At 49.6% G+C, this 24,095-nt stretch overlaps 1 protein-coding gene across 7 annotated transcripts in view; it reads left to right on the forward strand.

The window, feature by feature from the left end:
* The window catches only part of SYNE3 (spectrin repeat containing nuclear envelope family member 3), a 94,996-nt gene that overhangs the window by 39,410 nt on the left and 31,491 nt on the right, over positions 1-24,095 (forward strand). For all 7 annotated transcript variants that reach the window (XM_084792460.1, XM_084792461.1, XM_084792464.1 and 4 more), the window contains exons 3-8: positions 3,877-4,049; positions 5,050-5,359; positions 16,578-16,739; positions 18,459-18,806; positions 20,317-20,450; positions 22,970-23,144. In XM_084792460.1, coding sequence (XP_084648586.1) covers positions 3,877-4,049; positions 5,050-5,359; positions 16,578-16,739; positions 18,459-18,806; positions 20,317-20,450; positions 22,970-23,144 — 1,302 coding nt within the window. The remainder of the gene's footprint in view (positions 1-3,876; positions 4,050-5,049; positions 5,360-16,577; positions 16,740-18,458; positions 18,807-20,316; positions 20,451-22,969; positions 23,145-24,095) is intronic.

Here is a 24,095-nt window from a genome sequence, read left to right on the forward strand (position 1 = left end):
GTGGGTACATAGATAAGAGATGTTTAGATTTAAAACATGTAACCTGCTATATTTTAGAATTGATCTTTTTTGTGTGATTAATTGCACTCTTTTGACTATGACTTATGACTTCTTTCAGAAGTACAAGCACAATCCTCCACAATAAACATGGTGGGGAGAATTGAGCAGCTTAACTTCAGTGGTTTATTTTCTATCTCTCTCTTACTTCTTATTTCTCTGTAGATTTGCAAATAAGTTAGCAGACTCAGGGCCATCAGCCTTCAATTGCTAATAAGCCTAAGTTCACACCAACTTATTGGTGATCTCTGCAAAGAGGCCTATCTACAGATCAAAGAGCCTCCTTTTACGACCCCCCCCCCACCATGCGGTTTCTAGCCAGAAGCCACTTTTACAGCCTCAGCCATAGGAAAGTTGTGGCCAGTTTAAGTTCTCCTCGGCCTCAGTACAGCCAGCCCCTAGAGAAGAAACCTTGGGCTCTCTTTCCCTTTCCTTTTTGTCCTTTTCAATCCTGATCGGTTGCCTGAGCCATCAGCTCTGGCCACCCAAGAGGTGAAGTTAACTGCAAGGGCATCCACATCCAGCACCAGGGACCCTACCCTGGACCCCTCCAGAGCACCAGCCGGGCACTGACAGACAGAGCTAGTTTATCCGTTTTTGTTGTTTCTTTTTCTTAAGAATCATTGAAATGAGTAGTTCTAACTCATGAATCATTGAAATGAGTAGTTCTAACGGCCAGCAGATGACATTTTGTGCTTTTTTCTCTAACAGAATATAATATAGAAAAAAACGTTTAAACACCAGACAGACAAAAAAGTGACAGGTTTGTCTTTCTTCACTATGAGGGAAAAGTTATATGCCCCAGTCCGTCCATCCGTCCAGTGGTCTAAGACAACAGTCAAGGGGACTGATTCTTTCTGTCTCGTAGCAAGAAAGTCCACACAAATAGATACAAATAAAAACAGAAAACGGTGCCAAAAAGCCACAATAAGCTGGACTATACCAAAACCAGAACCAAGTGAGGGATCAGACCCGGTGATCAGGCAGGCCAAGAGCGCTCCCCAAGTGGAAGGGGGATTGACTCCCCCTCCTGGAGGTCAGGAACGTCTTCCAGCCTCCCCTTCAGGAGGCACACTATCTCCTGGCACTGGCAAAGAGTAACCCTGACAATGTGACTAGCTTAAATGCTCGAGCTTCAAAGCGAAACTAAAGATCATGGAGAGACAGAGAGACAGACAAGGAGGACAGACAAAGAAGGGTGGCAGCCACCTCACCTAATTCCTCGACTAGAGTCCAGGTCTGGGAGGGGACTCTTCAGGCAGAGGAGATTTACAGACTTTGGACTTAATAGGGGTCCTTAAGGGAGGACTGGGTAGGCCGACTTTCACATTTCCCCAGGCTTTTTCTAAGTTCTTCTTTAAGAAAATTTTTACCTTCCTCTAATACATTTTTAGTATCCTCATGAAAGTATCTAACACACAAGATATCACTAATCACATTCAATCATTCAAAGCATCACCCACTCTCTTTCCTCTTTTCTCATCTATGGTTCCTTTCTGCGGGAACAGGGACAAATGTCCTTCAGGAAGAGGAAAAAATGAACTACATCTTTTTTCTTAACCCTAGTTCTTCGTGCCTTGAGAGAATCTTTAAGTCCACCTATGAAGTTTTCATGTACACTAATTCCCTGTCCCATAATATCACCGTCTGCTTACCTCGGATCTTCTCTCACGGAGTGGGCGTTTCTCCGCGGCGACCTCTGTGTGGGTCTTCACTCACGGAGTGGACTTTCTCCACGGGGACCTCAATGTATGATGCGACTGTAGTCTTAAGACAGTGCTCCTTACATGATCCCCCGTGCCTCAGGCCACACGTCTGGGTGCCAAACTGCCCCGGCCCGCAGGGTCTTCAAACAGAACCTGGGAGGGGATGCTGGAGCGAACAAAGGACAGGAGACACGAAGAAATGAGGGCAAGTCTGGATTCTGATCAAGCCCCATTTATTGGAAATTTTCCCAGGGTTTTTATAGAATTTCAGCGGGGCAAGAGCAAGGTTGCTATGGAAACCTAATGGCAGCTATTCTGCTCTCTAGCCTGGTAGTAAAAACTTCAAGGATAGGGAGGTTAGTCCTGAGGAATGCAGCTGCAGAGATGAGGTAAGCAAGCAGCTTCCTGGGCCGGGACCTTAGCTTGCTACGTGCCAAGTGCAGGTGTAGAAAATGGAGCCTACAGGCAAGGTGGAATTGCCTATGTTTTAAGCCAAGAGCCACTAAGGGTGGCCCCCCACACCTTTTCTCTCCCATAAGGAAGCTCCCCACCTTCAATTGACCTCGTCCCACGTAGAGACAGGGGCAAGGAGGGGGAGGGACTCTTTAGGTTCGCTCTTCTATAACACGTTTGAGTGGGAAGTCTTCACATTGTCACCATGCATTGTAGTCGTTATCTGGTCTAGCGTTTATGTATGAAGCAAAAAAGAGGGCTGGGGACTGTTTACACGTGTTGGGGGAGGGCCTGTACAATTATGCAACAGTTAACAAAATGCTTGGCAAAGGTCTTAGTCTATAAATGGCCCTGGACTTGGTCCAGTCACCTGATCAGGAGGCCAAGCTTATGTCTGTGAAATGGAATACTAACAATTAATAGTTACAATAGCTGAGGTTAACCATCTGCTGTGCCCCATGCTGGTCCTCGGAGGAGCTGAAGGCAGGATGGGATAAAAGATACAGGACATCTATGAGCAGGTGCACCCCTGAAAGATGATGCGGTACAGGGCTGGCGAGGTTGATCAGAAGGGTAAAGGGGCTTACAGAGTGTTCCCCTGCCGTTGTGAAAAAACAGGCAAAAGCTACTTGGAGTGGAAAGGGATGAATCCATCATTGAAGGAAGCTGAGGCAGGACCTCAAAGCAGGACCTTGAAGGAAAAACCATGGAGGAATATTTTGCCTTCTCTCTCTCTCTCTTACAGCCCAGGCCCACCTGCTTAGAGATGGTGCCACCCACAGTGGGCTGTTCTCCCACACTAATGGACAATCAAGACAATTCCTTCACAGACAGGGCCATCTATTCTGGAAGATCCCTCAGCTGGGATGCTCTTCAGATGATCCTAGGTTTTGTCAAGTTGACAACAAGTTGAAAAATTTTTGTGAAGTTGGCAACACAAGTTTGATTTCTAGGAGAGAACAGACCCCCCCCCCCTTGAAAGTTGTCCTATCCTATGACCTTTACATGTACAGTGTGTGGCATACATGAACCCACACTCACCCACATACAACACACACACACACACACACACACACACACACACACACACACAAAGTTTAAAGAGAGATGACGAGGGCAGAGGCTGGGAGAGACAGGCCAGACACACACTGGATGGATGTAGGCAAGGCTCTGAGGTGTCCTTGAGTGAGTCACCTATCAGGAATGGAGCATGGAACGGAGAATTCCTGGCACCAATGGGAGCAAAGGGCAAAGCAGTGTGACAGACTCCCTTTGAGCTTTGGATGGGTGGGGACCACAATAGCCTCTGACAGCAGACTTGAGGGTGTCACCTCATGGCCAACAGTGATGTACACTGCGTGCCCTTTTCCTCTGTGTAGAAGTCTGAGAGGTTGATCTGCTCATACAGGATGAAAAAGGCACATCCCAGGAGAGAGTGAGCCCTGTCTGGACACAGCCTAGTGGACAAGGTCATGACTAAACTCCCGAGCTTCCTCTCTCTTCCCAAAGGCCTCAGCTGCTTGCCCAGGGCACATCAGAGAAATGCAGGGCCTCAAGCTGAGGGTGAAGCTACGCTAGGCTCGGAATCCAGATCTTGGTGCTACACCATTGTCTGTGCCTGGTGTATCTGACCCTGGGAAACTGGCTGTTTTATCCACAGAAAATCTGCCATCTGGAGCCTGAGGGATGCATGAAGGTGGAACTGGTCCTGCGGGCGGCTGAGGCCCTCCTGGCAACTTGCCAGGAGGGCCAGAAGCCTAAGATCCTGGCCCAGCTGAGGGATATCAAGTCCCAGTGGGAAGAGACGGTCACCTACATGACTCATTGCCACAGGTGGGGATGGTCAGGAGATGTCACTGCTACATCCTCAGATGCTGGTGACCTGCCTTGCCCAGCACCATACCATCTCGAGACCCCTGTCTGAGTTACACTTCTTCAGGCTTTCGGGGATTCTCAGAACAGCATGTCCTCTTTGGATTCAGGCCAGTGCCTCTTTCTAATAACATGTAAGCGCGATGCTGAGGTAGGTGGACACTGGACACTCCTTTTGTTGCACCAGCATCCCTAATAGGTTTGCATATGTGTCCTCTGCAGAACAGGAGACATAGAAGGCCTGCCCTAAGTAGATGGCTCAGTGGGTAAAGTGCTTGCTTTGCAAGTATGAAGAACTGAGTTCAAATCCCCAGAGCTCATGTAAATCTGAGCATGGTGGTGCATGACTGAACAGAGCTTTCTGCCTTCCAAACCCTTCTAGCCAACATTACAAACAAATGTCATGACATTGGCTGCCAAGATAGAGGCATCTCCACACCAGAGGTGGAAACTGAGGCAGATGAAGAGGGAGAGTCTACCATACCCTGAGCATTCACACAGGCCCTTCATCTTCCCTCCCTACCTGGTGGCCACTAACTGACCCACAGATAGTTTATTTTCTGCCCAATATCGAGTACAGTCTGGAGCTAATTGCTTTCAGGCAGCATATGCTAAGGGCCTGGGGCCACTGTGTGCACAGTGATGGATTTGTATACTGGCAGTGGGAGTTCAAAGTCTGAATCTGGGGTGGCTCAGGGCCCCTGAACCTTATCCCGCACCACCACCACCCCAGCCAGCAGGTTAGGATCTGGGCTTGGCCTCAGCTGGGAGGTTTCTTACAGGACACGAGGTCTCACGGGAAATAAGGAGAGTCCAGAATCTGGAGTGTGACTCGGTGCAGAGAAGGCATCACCATGTCCCCATAACACAGCTCCTAGTGTCTGGGAGCGGGTAGCACTAGCATCTCTCTACCCAGGAGCCAAGGGGCAGGCCTCTCAGCCTCACCATCTCTGTCCCACAGTCGCATCGAGTGGGTGTGGCTGCATTGGAGCGAGTATCTGCTGGCCCGGGATGAGTTTTACCGCTGGTTCCAGAAGATGGTGGTCACCCTGGAGCCCCCTGTGGAGCTGCAACTGGGGCTGAAGGAGAAGCAGTGGCAGCTGAGCCACGCCCAGGTGCTGCTGCACAATGTGGACAATCAGGCTGTGCTCCTGGACCGGCTGCTGGAGGAGGCAGGCTCCCTCTTCAACAGGATTGGAGACCCCAGCGTGGATGAAGATGCCCAGAAAAGGATGAAGGCTGAGTACGATGCTGTGAAGGCCAGCGCACAGGTAAGTCACGGATGGCGCCATCATCCATCCACCTTCCACCCCATATGCCCACCCAGCCCTCTTCTGCTCACTCCCCGCCAGTCTGTCTCCTCCCCATCCTTTCATTAGCCACCCACCATCAGTGTATCTACCCACCTACTTTCCACTCAAGCTCCTGGCCCATCTGCTCCCTTCCCAAGGGTATTACCAAGCCTCCCTTTCACTCTCTATCACCCACCCATCCATCAGTCTACACATTCTCCTCTCTCTCTCCTACCCATCTGGTCACTACTCATTCATCAGTTTACCGCTCACCGACTAACTAATCTGTTTATCTCTTCATCCACTCAGCCCTCCGCCCCACTCGTCTCCGCACCATCAAGCCAGCCTCCTCTCATGTGCTAATCCTTTCCATCTATTTTTGTTGCCCACCACCTACTCGCTGTCTACTATTCTTCACTCCCTTGCTCATCCAGCCAGCACCTGGCTACCTGTCCACCAGCCTTGCACCTACCTATCCACCCATCCTCCAACCGAGGGATGGAATGTGCTGTCCATGACCCTCGCCCGTGGCCTCTCATCATCCTCCATCCTTCCTACTCTCTCTCTCCCGCCCACTTCCCTTCTTTTCTTACCTTTGGATTCTCCCCTTCATCCCTTAAGTTCATCTGATGCTGCTCTTCTCCTTACTCCAGTCCTTCTGCTCATCCCCCTGTCTCCTCCTGACTTCTGTTTGCAGCAGTTCACTCAATTCCTCTCTTAAATGATTACTTTTTAAGAAATTCTGCTTTTCTTTATTGGTCTTTAGGATGTCCACCTGTTCCTTTCCTTTAAAACAAAAATGTCCCTTTGCCTGCAGTGGGGTTGTGTCCTTACTTGTTAGTAAGCATGTGTCTAACAACGGAAGCAGGAGGGGTGCACGCTCCGTGTCACTGTGTCTCCTCTATGGGTAGATTGCTTCCTGTTGGCTCTGTGATTTCCTGCTGAGCTCATCCCGTCAGGGTGTGGTACACACCCCCACAGCTGATATTATCTGTCATAATATCTTGGTGATCTGCCAGGCCAAAAATAAAAACAAAGAAGGCAAAATAACTAAAGGAGAATCAAGCCTTTGGATCCAACCTATCTGCATGTGGACCCTGTAATTTCTTTCCTACTAGAGCCATTTCTCTCTCAGCCTCAGCTGGTAATTTTCTTGGACTGTTTAGTTCCTTGTCATCTTGTAAGGTTTCAAGTAAGTTACTCAGCTCTTGAGTAGTTAATCCAGCTGTGGGCCGTAGCTGGTTAGTATCTCCCAGCAATTTTTGAAAATCATTGAGAGTTTATAATTGATCTCTCCTGATTTGTACTTTCTGTGGTCAAATTTTCTGTAAACCTATATAATATCCTAGATAACTGATAGGATCTCCTCTTTGTATTTTTTTCAGGAGCAATTTGTAATCTCTAGCAAGGCAAAATTCCCTTTACTTCATCAAATATTTTTTCTAAGGTATCTGCATCTGCATCAGTCAGTAAGATAACCATATAATGATACATTTTAGATTGAGGAAAGCATTTACGAATTATTTCTAACAGATGTTGTACAAAGTATTGACACAAGGTGGGGCTGTTTAATATTTCTTATGGCAAGATTCCATTGGTGTCTTCAAGTTGGCTTTTTGTGGTTAAGTATGAGCACAGGAAAAGCAAATCTTTATCTTGTTTTTCAAGGGGTATTGAGAAAAGGCAATTTTTTTTTTTCGAGACAGGGTCTCTCTGTGTAGCCTTGGCTGTCCTGGACTCACTTTGTAGAACAGGCTGGCCTCGAACTCACAGAAATCCGCCTACCTCTGTGCGAAAAGGCAATCTTTTAAATCAATTACTGTAATAGGCTATGCCTAAGGTAACAAGTAAGTGAAGAGGATTTGAGGGTGTAAGGAACCCATAGGCTGAATGACTTTATTTATTTATTTATTTATTTGGTTTTCTGAGACAGAGTTTCTCTGTGTAGCCTTGGCTGTCTTGGACTTGCTTTGTAGACCAGGCTGGCCTGGAACTCACAGCGATCTGCCTGCCTTTGCTTCCCGAGTGCTGGGATTAAAGGCATGCACCACCACGCCTGGCTGAATGACTTTATTAATTGCTCTTAGATCTGTTAACATCCTCCATTTTCCAGATTTATTTTTAATGACAAATACAGGAGATTTCCAAAGGCTGGTAGACTCAATATGTTTAGCCTCTGGCTGCTCCTGGATCAACCATCCTCACTTTAGGGCCATTGCTCTACCCCAACAGGCTTGTCAGTTAACCATCTTAAAGGTAGAGCCCTCTTCATAAATTTGGAGAGCCAACCTTTCCTGTGTCCTGCTTATGGACAACCTGGACAGTCTGTAACCGTTTGGGAGACACTTTTTAATACCTTTATGAGGAATATCTTCTATCCTATGGCTTATCCCTAAAGTTGGAGGGATGCTAATCCCTGTCTCCCATTGTTGCAAATAGATCTCTTCCCCATATATTCATGGGTATATCTGCCACATATGGCCTTAATCTTCCTATCTGCACTTTTGGTCCTATATTTTTAATCCATTTCATACTTTGCTTTACTTGTGATAATGTCTCAATTCCTAGGAACTGTGTAGATACCCATAGAAGTGGCCAAGCTGGACTCCAAGCATCCTGTGAAATTACTGTTACATCTGCTCAGATATCCACTAAGCCTTCAATTTTGACTCCATGTAATTGTAATTTTAACTTCAGTTGCTTATCATTTCTAGCAGTTTGCCAAAATATCTGTTTTCCAGAATTTTCCTTCCACAATTGCTAATGAGTTATTCCCACTATTAGGGAAAAAAACATTCAAACAAAATCAAGCAAAGAAACTAGAAAAGCCTAAGTTCTGGGCCAGCTGTTTTATCTCATGCTATAGCAGCAAAGCCTTGGCTGTTAATCTTTGGAATTTCGGTGTTGCTGCATTGTATTAGTGAACCCTTAGCAGAAAAAGCTGACAAACATCTCATAGACAGGGAGCTCTGAGTTTAGTTGCCATCGATTTCTTTTATTCTATTGGGTAGAGCCCTTTTCCTTCCTCTATTCTTTTGTTTTGTTTTGTTTTGTTTTGTTGTTTTTGTTTTTTGTTTTTGAGACAGGGTTTCTCTGTGTAGCTTTGGATGTCTTGAACTCACTTTGTAGACCAGGCTGGCCTCAAACTCACAGCAAATCACCTGCCTCTGCCTCCTGAGTTCTGGGATTAAAGGCGTGCGCCACCATGCCTGGCCCTTCCTTGCTTGTAAATTTAGCATTCCATGTCTCAGTTCTCGCCTTACCTAAGTCTGCTTTGTGAGGCATGTGGACTGTGCCACCAGAGGAACTGGCATCTGACTGACAAGGTGAAGCATGCTCCAGCTCATCCCGGGACAGCAGGAGTGGGACAGGTCCCTCCCTCTGTGCCTGCCTCGGAACATGTAGCACGGTGACCCCTCCAAGGTGGTCACAGGTAGCCAGTCATGTAGCAACAGCACCTGGAATTCTTCCTCAGGTAAATAGAGCATCGCCAGTATTCTAGTCTTGGCCAACGGAACGCGTTCACCCCCAAATACCCTTCCCACTGACCATGGTTTATATAGTCCCTGACCACCTCAAGTAAGGAGCACAGGCTATTTCACTGAGGATCATCTGAGACTGGGTGTTTTTACTGAGCTCTAACATTTAGGGAGGGGCTCTCCCCCTTCCCGGAAAAGAACATCATTGGACCCCTGGTCAGGCTTCTGTTGTGGCCACCGCAGCTACCACAGCCTCCACATCCACTGCAGCCTCCGCCAGCTGAAGCACCACTGCCTGGCCGAGTCTCAGAGCCCAGAGCCCCTGCTGTCACTGGCAGAGGGGCTGCTCTGCTCCTTCTTCTTGTCCCTCTTGCGGAAAGGCAACAATCGCCCACTGATCTTAGAGAGCTAGGATGCTCAAGTCCCTGGAGAAGGCCTTCTCCCCTGTGCCCCACGCTGGACCGGAATCCTGCAGGGCCCACCAGTTCCACACTCTGCTCCCTCTCTCCCCACTTGGTGTTCAGGGGCATCTGGAAAACTGAAGGACAAAGCAGAATGGAACAGCACTACTTTATTCTGAACATTCTTAGAGAAGGCACCAAAAACTGTGATCACTACTGAACACACTGTAGCTAGCTCTGTGATGACAACTAAAACAAAACTATATGGTCCAAGCACCTCCTGCTATAGTATTTTCCTTTTTAAAATCTTTCAAGACAGGGTTTCTTTATGTATACCTGGATGTCCCGGACTTACTCTGTAGAAGAGTCTAGCTTTGAACTCACAGAGATCCTCCTGCCTCTGCCTCCTGAGTGCTGGAATTAAAGGCGTGCGCCACTACTACAGACATATTTTCCTTTTTTTTTTTTTTTTTTGGTTTTTCGAGACAGGGTTTCTCTGTGTAGCCTTGGCTGTCCTGGACTCGCTTTGTAGACCAGGCTGGCCTCGAACTCACAGCAATCCTCCTGCCTCTGCCTCCCAAGTGCTGGGATTAAAGGCGTGCGTCACCATGCCCAGCTATATTTTCCATTTTTTAACATGGAAAATATTTTCTTTTTAATCTTGCTAACGGTGTCCTTCCTTTTGAGACTTCACTTTATTATGTACATTGACAGAACATTTTTACTTATTTCCCTTTCTCTCTCTTTCCTTCAGAGACTTTATTTCTCTTTCTCTCTCCTTCACTCAGAGACTTTACTTTTTGTATTCAAACTCAATATTTCTTTCTGTGACTGTCCATGTTCACTTTCTTTAGTGTCCATGCACCTTTCAAAACACTTCTCTTTCTCTTTCTCTCTCCTTCCTTTGGAATTTCATCTAATTATTTAGCTTAAGTATTTTCCCCCTAGGACTGTCTATACCCAATTTCGTTTCTTTCCTTGGTACCTAAGCACATTTCAAAACATTTCTATTTCCATTTTTCCCTCTTCCAGAGACTTCCTTTTCTATATGCATTTACGTTTTTTCTCTCTCAGCACTTCCAAACTCCCTCTGTACTTAATTTCCTCTAACCTCTGTGTTCCGGGGATGGCCAGTTTCAAGCACACATTATCGGTTCCCTGTCAGCTTTTTGGTCATACTGAAACTCTGTGAGCTCACCTAGCGCCCTCACCTCGGATCTCATGCTCCACTTTGCTATGACAGTTGTTGTAAGACCTGGTGATCTGCCAGCTAAAAGTAAAGACACAGCAACCTTTTAACATGTTAAACCATAGGCCTTATCTGGGCAGACTCTCAAACTAGCTTATTTAAGTTAGCATGTCCTGCCCAGCCCTGTTCTATCACGTGACTAGTTAGGACTGCACTTCTGTTTCCTCTTGTTTCTCCTGGTGAAAGGACCCCCTCTTTCTTCTTCCCAGAATCCCTTTCTCTGCCAGGAAGTCCCGCCTTCCACCTCCTGCCTTAGCTATTGGCCATCAGATTTTTATAACAACCAATCAACAGTGAGATATATCTGATACTACTCTTGGCATTTTCTGTAGGATTACAAAACAGAAGGCTGGTAACAGGTCATAGTAATGACAATACCAGAATGTAGCTCTCTGCCAGTTCATCAGTTAACACACCTTAATCCAATGTGAATGGAGATCACCTCCACACCTACCTTTAGCACATCAGTGTGTTTGCTTCAGCCAGGCAGCCTGGGTACTGACCTTCATCATCCCTGTTTCTCTGTCACTGTGCTAGCTTGGGGTTCTGAAGTGAGTGTGCTTATTTGTTTCTGAGTCAGGGTCTCACTGTGTAGCTCTGGCTGGGCTGGAACTCACTATGTAGACCAGGGTGGCCTCCAACCCACAGAGATCCACCTGCCTCTGCCTTCTGAGTGCTGAGATTAACACAAGTACCACCACCATACGGCAGGAAAGACTTTCTATAATATGCCAGTGTGTTGGTTTCCATCTCTGCGAGGAAACACGAGAAGAAGACAGCCTGAAGGATGAGAGAGTTTAAATCTGGCTCACAGTTTTAGATGGCTCAGTCTGACTCTACTGCTCTGAGCCTGAGGTGAGCTAGAACATCAGGGGGGAAGGGAGCTGTGGTCAAGCAAGCTGCTCACCTCTTCATCCAGGAAGCAGAGAAGGAGGAGCCACAAGTCTCTTTCCAACAGCCCATTTGACTCAAGCTCATCAGTGGGTTGACGCACTGATGAAGTCATTGCCCTCGGGATTCAGTCACCTCCCGAGAGCACCTCCAGCTGGAGACCAAGCCTCCTACACGTGAGCCATGAGGGGACATTTGCATCCAAAATGTAATAGCAGAATGGAAATCCGTTAGAGATGCCAAGCACTTGAGAAGGGACTGGGTTCCAGGCCAGGCTCTGCTGCTACCCAGTGGTGTCCGGCCTTGCTCATTAACTGTTACTAGGTTTTGAACTCTTGTTTTTGGCCACCATAAAGGACAGCCTTTATTCTCAGGAGAATGAAGGACAGGCAGAAGCAGCATCCTTGTTTGACACACAGCATATGTTTGGAACTGCTTATGAAACCCGCCCTCGGGCTGGAGAGATGGCTCAGTGGATAAGAGCACTGTCTGCTCTTCCAGAGGTCCTGAGTTCAAGTCCCAGCAACCACATGGTGGCTCACAACCATCTATAATATTATCTAATGCTCTCTTCTGGCATGTAGGTGTACATGCAGATAGAGCTCTCATACATAAAATAATAAATAAAATATTAAAAAAAATAGAAACCCGCCTTCCAACACCCCCTTCCCCCCCCACAGACATACACATGCATGCATGCATGCACTCACACACACACATATATACACAGGCACACACACATACTCACACATGTGCACACACACATACCATACCTGGTCCTGAGGATATGGGGCTCCCCAGCCTGCTAACCTGGGTCAGGATGGAAGGACAAGCTGGTATCAGGTTGACTAGGCTCTTGTAGCGAGTTTACCTCTTCTGGACCACCCAGTCCCATGTAGTTAGAGCAGATGTAAGAGGAAATCTCTCTCCAGGTTCTCCCCTCCAGGCCTGTCTAGGACAAGTGCCAGGCTCTTCCTTGTGACTTACAGAAACAGGCACTCTGTCAATCAACAGAGCCCTGAGTATAGGGAGCAGAGGAGAGGAAACATGAGTTTTGTGTGTTCATATGTGTGCATGTGTGAGTGGAAGCTAGGTACCAGGGGAAGCTGGCTGGGCACCACTTCCAGTCCAAAACAGAAGCAATCATGGCTCATCACTCTGGAAGTCTCGCTGTCCCCTTACGTGATCCAAAGGCCAACAGGAATCGTAGCTGTCAGAAGCAAGCACTCCCTTTCCTAAGCCTCTTCCTGTTACCTCTTTAGTCCTCCAGCCTTCTTACGTGCAGACAGAGAAGATGTCACCAGGTGACACATTTACACAAGTGAAAAGCAAAATCAAACAACAAAACCAAAACAAAACAAAAAACAAAGGCCAGGTATCACTGACCCAATAGAAAGATCCAGAAGTTCTAACACAGTGGTTCTCAACCTTTCTAATGCTGTAACCCTTTAATACAGTTTCTCATGTTGTGGTGACACCAACCATAAAATTATTTTTGTTCCTACTTCATAGTTGTAATTCTGCTACTGCTATGAATTGTGTTTTCTGATGGTCTTAGGTGACTCCTGTGAGTCGTTCAAACCTCCAAAGGGATTGTGACCCACAGGTTGAGAATCGCTGTCCTCGATGATTGCCAGGGTAGACTTGGAACCTGGGGCTGTCACCAGTCCAGGGCTGAGAGTGTAGGTTGGGGTGTGCTTGTTTCTGTGCATCAGCGCAGAGAGGGAATTTGGGGCTCCTGGTTGGAGGAAGGGTTTTCCAGTTCCGTGGGTGTAGAACCGCAAAGACCTCAGTGATAGGACGAGCAAGGCTGGTGGAGGAGGAGCTAGCCTTTCTGGTGCCTCCATGATAGGACAAGCAAGGCTGGTGGGGAGGAGCTAGCCTTCCTGGTAGAGCTGTCAGCTCAACCCCAACATGGAAGTGAGGCCTTGGGACAGGAGGGGATTGGGTCCTGAAATTATTTTCACCTTCCAGCTGCTGGCTGAAGCCTGGCAACCCTTGGTTTTCTCTTCCTGAACCTCAGAGGGATTAGAGGCACTGTTTAAGTGGCAGCTGGCTTGGGAAAACCCAGAGGTGGCTTGGCCCATGTGACCTCACACCCAGATGTGTGTGTGTGTGTTGGTGTGTGTGTGTGTGTGTGTGTGTGTGTGTGTGTGTGTAAAACCTTGTAACTCAGAAGAGGGTATTGGAGCTTATGATGCTGGAATTACAGGCAGTTGTAGGTTGCCTAGTAGGAACTGAACTTGGATCCTTTATAAGAGCAGCCAGCGCGCTGAGCTACTGAGCTGCCTCTCCAACCTTCTCTCCTTCTACTGTGTGTGTCCTGGTTGCCAGGTTTGGCAGCAGAGGGGCAGATACCTGCTTAGCCACCTCACTATCCCCAGTCTGTTTTTATAGATGTTAAACATGTGAGACATTGAAGCCTCTCATATGGGTGGGGCCAAAACCCTCCCCCACCTTTGGATTCTGGGACCACTCCAGAAGAAGTTTCTAGACCCAGTGTATAGCTGAACAAATGTTTCTCTCCTCTCAAAACATCAAAAGGAAAGTGCAGGCAGCCCAGCTAGTGCTAGGAGTGTCTTCCTTGTTTGATTTGAAACCATTGCTTCCGAGTGGCAAGCAGCAACACCCTCCCTCTTCCTCTGAGAAGGGCTGTCTGGCATCAGGCCATGGGTCCTAGACTTTCTGCAGCCCTTTGTTGGGGACATAAATCCAAGCCGCCCTGTTAATTGCTTGGGTTTTGACATTGTTGACAACTCTGCTTGCTGCAGATGGTTTAATTGTTTGGTTTAATGAGAAGGCGGGGCCCTCAGCCACTCAGTCGAGCTAGGCTTTGAAATGGCTGTTGTGCCTGGCACTCCGCTGATCTGGATTCCTGCCTGCCACCTCTCCTTGCCAGCACCTGCTCCTCATCGTTGAGACTTTTATTTACTCTGGACTTTTTTTTTGGGGGGGGGGCAGCACCTCATCACTCACAGAGGCAGAGTTAACCATCATTCATTCCTGGGAGGGCCCCCTCCCACCCTCTCTGTCACCATTAGGCTCTTAGAGTCTAAGGCTCCTTGCAACCCTACTGTGTCTCATCCATCAGCCTTTCCTGGGACTGGAGGGTGCTTATGGGCAAAGCACACCACAGGAAGTGGAGACCTTTGAGGGAACTGAAGAGGTCCCAGCAACGCCCTGGAGGTCAAGGACTGATCTGGGAAGTGGGTGGCCACAGCCAAGGCTCTATTTTGGGATGCAGGTGGTTCTTATCTCTAATTCTCATCTCTTTCCTAAGTACCCTGGTTCTAAGCTTTGGCTGCCCCCTCTCTAAAATTGTGTGTGTGTGTGTGTGTGTGTGCGCGCGCGCACGCGTGTGCTTACTGTAGTTACTGCAGAGGTTTAATGAGTTGGTATTGTGTAACAGTGTCTCAAAGGAGGAGAACTGCGCACAGACAGCTGGGGAGACTTTCAGATCCGCTGGGCTGCCCTCCTCAGTGGAGGACTTGTGACTCAGCTTCCCACAGGCTCAGGGCCTTCCTAGATGTGGCCTGCTCCACAGCAAGGCGCTGAGGTCACCGACCTTCAGCTGCTGTGCTCTCTGGCCTCTCCAGTGGCTGCTTGGCATTGGGCTAAGAACAGCTTTTAGTTGTAGAAACAGGCAGGAAAAATGTCAAAGCTAACTATTTCATGACATACAAAAGTGACACGAAGTTCACGGTTTTGTGGGATCTATAATGAAAGGTTTGACAGGAACAAGGCCATTCCTTCCTCTGTCTGGCTGGTTACATGACACAATGAAAGCAGTTTCCAGGTGACTGTGTGAGATGGCAGTAGACGGTACATGGTAGGCAAAGCCGAAAGCGTTTGGTTTGATAGAAACAGTCTAGGGTCCCCCCAGCTTGAGGGTCCCCCCCTTCATCCCTCTGTGGGGATGGAGAGTGTAGTCTCCTGCTTGCTGTCTGGATTTGAGCTTGGGCCTCATGAGAGTCTCAGATCCTCCTGACTCCGGCATGCACCTTCTCAGGAGGGCGTGTCCCATGACCAGTGGCTGTTAAGCAGGCTATGGCTTATGGGTGCCCAGCCACACAAGAGGCACTATGGCTTATGGGTGCCCAGCACACAAGAGGCGCTATGGCTGAGAGAGCCCCTGAGCCTCTTTTGCCTTCGCTTTCTCTGCAAACTCCTTCTGGCCCACTTTGCTTCTGTGTTGGTGTGATACAAGCTCTGACCGGAAGTGATTCTTCTTCCGGGAGGAAAGCGTTTATTAGGCTTCCTCTTCCAGGTTAGTGTCCACCATCGGGGAAGGAAGTCAGGGCAGGAACTGAAGCAGAAACTGCTGAGGGACACGACACAGCTACTGGTTTGCTTTATGGCGTCCTCTCTAGGCCATGCTCAGTACCTTCCTTCCTTCCTTCTTTTTTTCTTTTCTTTTCTTTTTTTGTCTTTTTGAGACAGGGTTTCTCTGTAGCCTTGGCTGTCCTGCACTCGCTTTGTAGACCAGGCTGGCCTCGAACTCACAGCCTCTGCCTCCCGAGTGCAAAGATTAAAGGCGTGTACCACCACGCCCAGCTCAGCTACCTTTCTTGTACAGTCCTGACCGCCCCGCCTCCCGCCCCCACATCTCTGGCTGTCCTAGCTGGGTGACCTTGGGGATGTCACTTCACCTCTCAGAGCCTCAGTGTCCTTGTCTGTCAAGTTGGGGTAAAAATGAGAGACCCCTGTGGGTGAGGAGGAGAGTTTACAGAGCGTGCATGGAACTAGCTCATCCACCCATGGCCAGAGCGAGGGGCGAGGGCTCAGAGAGAGGGACAGTGTTCTGGGTCCTTACTGCCATTTGTGCTATCCCCATACCCTATCAAGTGGCATTCCTCATACATAGCAGGAGAAAATGCCAGCTGTAGGGTTGACCCGGCCAGCGCTGGCATGTGTGGACTCAGGGTCTGGCTCTGACCCCAGCATCTCTGCTGCGCGCACGCACTCACACATCCATACAGAATCCACACACACCCCCTTCCCCCCCCACCCCCCCCACCCCCCCACCCCCCACCCCCCACCCCCCCACCCCCCACCCCGCCCCGCCCCGCACTGCCTGCCAAGCCGGTTATTGTTTCCTGGCCTTAAAGGGCCCCAGCCTCAGGCAGTGGGCTCCTGGGCAGGCTGGGGACCCTCATGGCAGGCAACTCCCCCTACAGCGCAGGGTGGACCTCCTGACACGGGTGGCACAGGAGCACGAGCAGTACCGGGAGCACGTGAAGGAGTTCCAGCTGTGGCTGAAGGCGGTGGTGGAGAAGGTGCACAGCTGCCTGGGGAGGACCTGCAAGCTGGCCACGGAGCACCGCCTCTCTGCGCTGCAGGTACACGACTACGACCCAGCCTGGACGCTGTGTCCCAGTTAGGGCAGCTCGGGGGTCCTGCTGAGGGAGAGCCTTCATGTCGTCATTGCAAGTAGGGATTATATTAGCTGTCACGCCACAGCACCAACTCCTGGGAAGAGACTCAGGGGATCTAGTGCAAAGCATTTGGGGTGTCAGATGACAGCTTGGACCTGCAGGATTAGCAGTAGCCTGGTCTAGATGCGTGGGTCTCAGATGTGGGGTGCATGGCATGTCAGGAGACATTTTTATTCATTACAAGTCCGAGTGGGTGCTGCCCCTGGCTCCCAGATGATGAAGGCTAGGGATGGGATGACACACCCTACAGTGGCCAGGGAAGAACCCCAATGGAGAATCATCCCGCTCAAATGCCAGTCATGCCAGGGTGAAGAGCTTTGGGTGGGAACCACGCTGTGGTCAGGAGAAGTGGGTTCAGGCCACCGGGCATGGCCTTGGGGAGCTTCTAGATCCTACACTTAGTGAGTGTGTGCAAGGGTTTTGGCACCAGATATATGCAGTGTGGGGAGGGGGCGGGGATGCAGTAAATAAACAGCAGACATGACTGCTCTATGTTATGGTTAAGGGGAAAGTTTTGATTGACACACGGACACAGAGAGAACAGCCAAAGGCATCTGGAAGAGTCCTGGACAGAGAGAGAAAGAGGTAGCCTGAGCATGGCCAGTGGACTGGACGTGGCTGGGGTGCCTGCAAGGGAGGGGAGAACGGCAGGTGGTAGAGGACGGAGGAAGTGTAGAGAAGAAGCAGGAGCTTGGATGATGAGCACAGCCTGCCTGTAACAGGGATGTGGTCCAGGATGAGCTCATTTTTGGATAACTGGACTACCCGCTGGAGTCCGGGGGAATTAGAGTTGCCTTTGGACCAGGCAGCCCGTTATCATCCACAGTCCACTCCTGTGCCTTCCCTGCGCTGAGTCTGCTAACTTATGTTTAAAGCCACTTGCCTTTGAAGGTGATGGACATTATTTAGAAAGAACACTTAAGAGTCTGGTGGGAGTGCATGGCCACCAGCCCAGTGCTTGGGCGTTTAAGGTAGAATGGTTGCAACTTTGAGGCCTTGGGAGTTTAAGGTGGAATGGTTGCGACTTTGAGGCCGGCCTAGGAAAGGTAAAGGTAAACGTGTATGTGCATCTATAATCACATCCCATCACAAAAAGGGAAAGAAAACTTGTTGTAAAGGGGAAGCCAGTGCCATTTGTAGCTGATATAAAAACCAGGCATGTTATACATGTCTATAATCCCAGCACCGGGAAAGTTTAAGGCCATACTTAGCTATATATTGTGGCCAACCTGAGCTACATAAGTTACATTCCTGTACAGATATAGCGATATAGATAGACACGAGTCAAAATCTAAATAGGTCTAAACACACACACACACACACACACACACACACACACACACACACACACACAGAGGCTTGGTACCCTTGGTTCTTTGTGGCTCTATGGCATATCTTGCTGGTGGCTTCAAGTTGATTTCTTTTAAAGTGACATTAAAAGAGACAGTGCTGAAGACAGACACACCCACCAGAGACACTGTCCTGTAAATACTTAGTGGTTTGGAAGAGACAGGAGCCCACGGTGTCTAGGGCCGACAGTCCACGCTTGCGATGGTCCCCAGGTCTGCACCAAGAGCAAAGCTAACCTTGGCTTTCCTGCTGTCTCCACACCACCCTTGGCAGGACATCGCCAAGGATTTCCTTCGGGGCGAGGAGTCTTTGAACGGATTGGAGGCGCAGGCCGTGGGTGTCATTCGGAACACCTCCCCTTTGGGTGCGGAGAAGATCTCGGGGGAGCTGGAGGAGATGCGGGGAGTCCTGGAGAAGCTGAGAGTCCTCTGGAAAGAGGAAGAAGGGAGGCTGCATGGCCTGCTGCAGTCCAAGGGGGCCTGTGAGCAGCAGATCCAGCAGCTGGAGGCGGAACTGGGAGAGTTCCAGAAAGGCCTGCAGAGGCTGGCTCAGGAGGGCTCGGAGCCCGTGGTGAAGACGGCCACAGAGGAGGAGCTGCTGACCCACTGGAGGCTCTTCTCAGTAAGTACAGGGGTGTGCTGGGCCTCGGGTTGCCACTTGGAGTTGCTCTGTGGTGAAGAATCCCAATCGGCCTTACACACCCTCTCTGGTGTGCCCCATTCTCTGGCACCTGAGTTCCCTGACAGCAGGTGTCTATTCCCATTTTCCAGATGAAGAAACTGAGGTCTGAAATAGGACATCTAGACATGGGCTTTGAAGCCCTTTCCTTCCTCAGCAGTGGGATGAGGGAGTAGGGAGGTTAGAGGTGGAGGGACGTCCATAGTGCAGAGATGGTGACAGGAAAACAGAAGGCAGAGTCTGCAGAGGTCGAGCAAGGATACCCATTTAGGAAAGGCAGTGTGGGCTCCTACCCACTCGGGAAGTCTTAAGTCACCTTCACTTTACTGTAACAAAACAGCTGAGGCAACCAACTTATGAAGAGCAAAGGTGTGTTGTGGCTCGTGTTCTGGAGGTGCCATTTGAGGTCCAGTAGCTGCATTGCTTTGAGCCTTCGGCAGGGACACTATGTGATGGTGAGAGTCTATGGCACCTCATATATATATTCACCTCACAAACCAGAAAGCAGGGCCAGTCAGGAAGACAGTGGCACACCTCCAAAGACCTAAGGATGCCCCCCCTCCTTGGGCTCCTCCTCCTCCTAAAAGCTTGAGGCACTGCTGCCAGCGCTGTCACTGTCAAACCATAGTAGGAAGTCTGACTTGCACAGTTTTTAGATAAAGATCCCCAACGCTCCTCCAACCCCTGACTTTATTGCTAATATCATGATTCAGTCAAAGGAAATAGCTGGGGCTCGTGCTGGAGCTCGGGATTAGAACTTGTGTAGTTTGCATGAAGATCTAGGTTCTGTCCCTAACACCTCTAGGGGTTGGGGGGCCATGAAAGGAAATGGCTTTTAAAAAAAAGTCACCCCATCTCCCTTCTGCCCTACCACACTATCTTTTATTCTCTAGGGAGCTTTTTCATCCCATGTCCCAGCAGGTCACACTGCCTCTTTCTAGAAGGGGACCATGCATGCTTTTAGTATGAGTCCTGCTTGCTAACCAATGGTCCATGCTCCCTAAATCCCTTCTGTTGAAGCCTTATTCTTCATGGGCATCTTTTGTGTGTGTGTGTGTGTGTGTGTGTGTGTGTGTGTGTGTGTGTGTGTGTGTGTCTCTGAGAGAGAGAGAGAGAGAGAGAGAGAGAGAGAGAGAGAGAGATGGAGGTGGAGGTGGAGGTTAAGATGATCTTAGAACCAGAGGGAAAGGCTGCCTCCAGTGGGAACAGCTACTATAAAATGAAGCTAGCATTTGTCACAGTGTCACTGTGAGGAAAATGATGCCATGTGCAGCCAGGCAGCTACGGGGAACTTAAAGGTCAAGATTGGAGAGCAAGGGTAGAGCCTAAGGGTAAAATGCCCCAGCCCATGTGTTTGGTGACTGGCCAGTCACCAGCCTCTACTGAACCCCTGCACACACACTATAGTCCCCCGTAAGGAACCTTACCAGTGCCTGGATGTCATGTCTTGCAGGGGATACGGGCTGCACTGGCTTCAGAGGAACCCCGTGTAGACCGGTTACAAACTCAGCTGAAGGAACTTGTTATCTTCCCAGACCTACAGTCGCTCTCTGACAGAGTTGTGGCCACCATTCAGGAATATCAAAGGTACCAGGGAGGCTGGGGTTGGGCAGGACTCAGGGTGGGCTGGACTCGTGTTGGGCTGGACTAAGGGTTGGGCAGGACTCAAGGTGGGTGGGACTCAGGGTGCTGGATACTTGGTGCCCTGTGTGTGGAGGACTGGCTTGGAGTCTGGGGGTGGCAAGTCTCTACTCTGCTTAGGCTCTGCCCTCTTGGAGTTGTCGGCAGGGCTTCGCCGTGCTGTGTCATAAGGGAGGGCTCTCTGACAGTGAACACCACTCCTCTGCCTCTGACCATGCTGACAGTACCTTCAGCACAGTCTCTGCTTATCTCTGCCATGGGCACAGGATGCTGATACAGGGCTAGACTGGGGAGTGGACTTCCCATACACAGAGCAGGTAAAGACACAGTGGCCAAGGGTTTCTTCTCCCTTAGCTTTGTCTTGCCCAGTTATCAGAATCCAGGCAGCTTTCTCTGGCTTTGAACCTTGTATGTGTATCTGCCTGCCTCTGCATGCCAAGTGCTGGGATTAAAGATGTGAGCCACCACTGCCCAGCTCTGGAATTGGAATGCTGGTTTTTTTTTTTTAACATTTATTTATTTGTATATATATATAAATGCTCTGCCTGCATGTACACCTGCAGCCCAGAAGAGGGCACCAGATCACATTATAGATGGTTGTGAGCCAACCTGTGGTTGCTGGAAATTGAACTCAGGACCTCTGGAAGAGCAGCCAGTGCTCTTAGCCTCTGAGCCATCTCTCCAGCCCCCTGGGATGCTATCTTAGCAAGGGTTTTGGTCCCCTGCGTCTCAGCTGCGACCTCTCTGTGAGGACAGCTCTGCAGCAGTGCCCTTTTATCCCGAGAGCCCAGCCTCAGGAATGGTGTAGCTATCACCATTGGAGTCCTCACTCTGGGGGACAGGGCACCACAGGCTAGCTCATTCTGCAGCACTTTCTTCCAGGATGCTGTTAGGCTCAACATAACTCCGGGTCCCAGACTCCTGTTTTATACTTTATGTATATGAGTGCTCTGTTTTCATGCACACCAGAAGAAGGAATCAGATTCCATTACAGATGGTTGTGAGCCACCTTGTGGTTGCTGGGAATTGAACTCAGGACTTCTGGAAGAGCAGCCAGTGCTCTTAGCCACTGACCATCTCTCCAGCCCCCAGACTAAAAAATTGTTTTTTATCATTTATTTCTTTTTAAAACCTGGATTAAGCTCTTCTTTGGGTCTAAGTGGGAAAGGCAGTTTTCCAGCTTTCTGCTACTAGAAAAATCCTCTGGCTTTATGAATGTTTCTAGGAGTTGTGTAAGGACATCCTGGGTTAGAATCATTTCTGGGAGCAGTGTGAGGGGCATCCTAGGTTAGGAGCATTTCTGGGAGCAGTGTGAGGGGCATCCTAGGTTAGGAGCATTTCTGGGAGCAGTGTGAGGGGCATCCTGAGTTAGGAGCATTTCTGGGAGCAGTGTGAGGGGCATCCTAGGTTAGGAGCATTTCTGGGAGCAGTGTGAGGGGCATCCTGAGTTAGGAGCATTTCTGGGAGCAGTGTGAGGGGCATCCTAGGTTAGGAGCATTTCTGGGAGCAGTGTGAGGGGCATCCTAGGTTAGGAGCATTTCTGGAAGCAGTGTGAGGGGCATCCTAGGTTAGGAGCATTTCTGGGAGCAGTGTGAGGGGCATCCTAGGTTAGGAGCATTTCTGGGAGCAGTGTGAGGGACATCCTGAGTTAGGAGCATTTCTGGGAGCAGTGTGAGGGACATCCTGAGTTAGGAGCATTTCTGGGAGCAGTGTGAGGGGCATCCTAGGTTAGGAGCATTTCTGGGAGCAGTGTGAGGGGCATCCTAGGTTAGGAGCATTTCTGGGAGCAGTGTGAGGGGCATCCTAGGTTAGGAGCATTTCTGGGAGCAGTGTGAGGGGCATCCTAGGTTAGGAGCATTTCTGGGAGCAGTGTGAGGGGCATCCTGAGTTAGGAGCATTTCTGGGAGCAGTGTGAGGGGCAGTGTGTTTCTCATTCTTCAGATAAGGAAATTGGAATTTGGCAGCATTAAGCCATGCAGGTCACAGCAGCTCTGCCCGCCTCTAGAGTCCCAGCCTTTCAGACACTGCAGACCCGGAGGACACTCATGTATCTCATTTCTCTGTGAGAGTCTGAAGGAGCCGAGGGTCTGCCCTCAGGAAGACCCCAGGTGTGTGCTCAGTGCCATTCTGTGTCAGGGCTTATAAGTGTTCACACACCTGCTTCCTGTGGATGTGTCCTTACACACTCATAGCAGCCCATTTGTTAGGGGGGTATTCCCTGCCCTGGCAGCCTGGACAGAGGCCTTAGCCCTAGACTAACACACCTCTCTCTCTCTCTCTCTCTCTCTCTCTCTCTCTCTCTCTCTCTCTCTCTCTCTCTCCTCTCCCTCTCCCTCTCCCTCTCCCTCTCCTCTCTCCCTCCCTCCCTCCCTCCCTCCCTCCCTCTCTCTCTCTCTCTCTCTCTCTCTCTCTCTCTCTCTCTCTCTCTCTCTCTCTCTCTCTCTCCCCCTGCGCTGCCCTGGCAGTATGAAGGGAAAAAACACCAGGCTCCACAATGCGACCAGGGCAGAGCTGTGGCAACGTTTCCAGCGGCCCCTCAATGACCTGCAGCTGTGGAAATCCCTGGCTCAGAGGCTCCTGGACATCACCAGCAGCCTACCGGACCTGCCCTCCATTCACACTTTCCTGCCCCAGATTGAGGTAATCAGGCTTTGTGGGGCAGGGGAGGTTGCTGGCCCAGTGTGTGGCACCTCAGCTACTCTCCCAGGGATAAGTGCATCCCTGGGATGCCTGCATCATCCAAGTACCAAGTGTACAGGAAGGGTCATGACTCATTCTCAGGGACAGAAGTCACTCTTAGTTCTCGGGTAGAGGCAAAGCCTGGTGTGACTTTCATGATCTCCTACATGGCATTTTGTCTTCCTTAGGGAGCTCACCATAGGTAGAGCAGTAATGGTTCTATAAGTGAGCAGTGTAGCAAGCCATTGCCCTCGCTGCCTCTGCAGTGACAGCCTGACCATCGGGAGCTTCAAACACAGCGGTGATCAGGCCAGTTTTATGGCTCAGCAGTGCCACCTGGAACCCAGGCCTGCCTGGCTCCAAGCCCTGTCTCTTGCTGGCCTAGTTCCAAGGAACAAGCAGTGTTTGTTACTGGTGGGAACTGCACAGGGGTCCAAAGGCTTTCTCCATTACCACTTTCACTACCAACAAGGAGGGGAAGCCTTCCAAAAAAAACCTTTCGCATCATTGGTCAGGCAGGTCACATGACCATCCTTAAACCAGTGCCTGGCTGAAGATGGTGAGCCTGACGTGACTGGCTGTGTCCGGAACACTAACAACACTGGGTCTTCAGTTGGGCACTCTGCTTCCAAAACAAATGTTGGTTGTTTGGAGAAAGAGGACTGGTAGGGAGGGTATTTGGCAGTGTCTACCACAGAGTTCCTCAACACTGGGGTTTTGATTGGCTCATAAACTCTGCTTTATGCTGCCACTGAGCTTTAGGTCCATGAGATGCACTGTGTCCAGGGATGCTCGGACACAAAGGACAGAGGGAGAGAGGCATGAAACCGTGCTAGGTGTCAACCTCATTTTATATTAAAATACACCTACATTAAAGATTCTCCCAAATGAAACAAAACTACTCACCATCCC

The sequence above is a fragment of the Acomys minous genome (genome assembly GCF_964271855.1).
Source record: "Acomys minous genome assembly, chromosome: 8".
NCBI lineage: Eukaryota > Metazoa > Chordata > Mammalia > Rodentia > Muridae > Acomys > Acomys minous.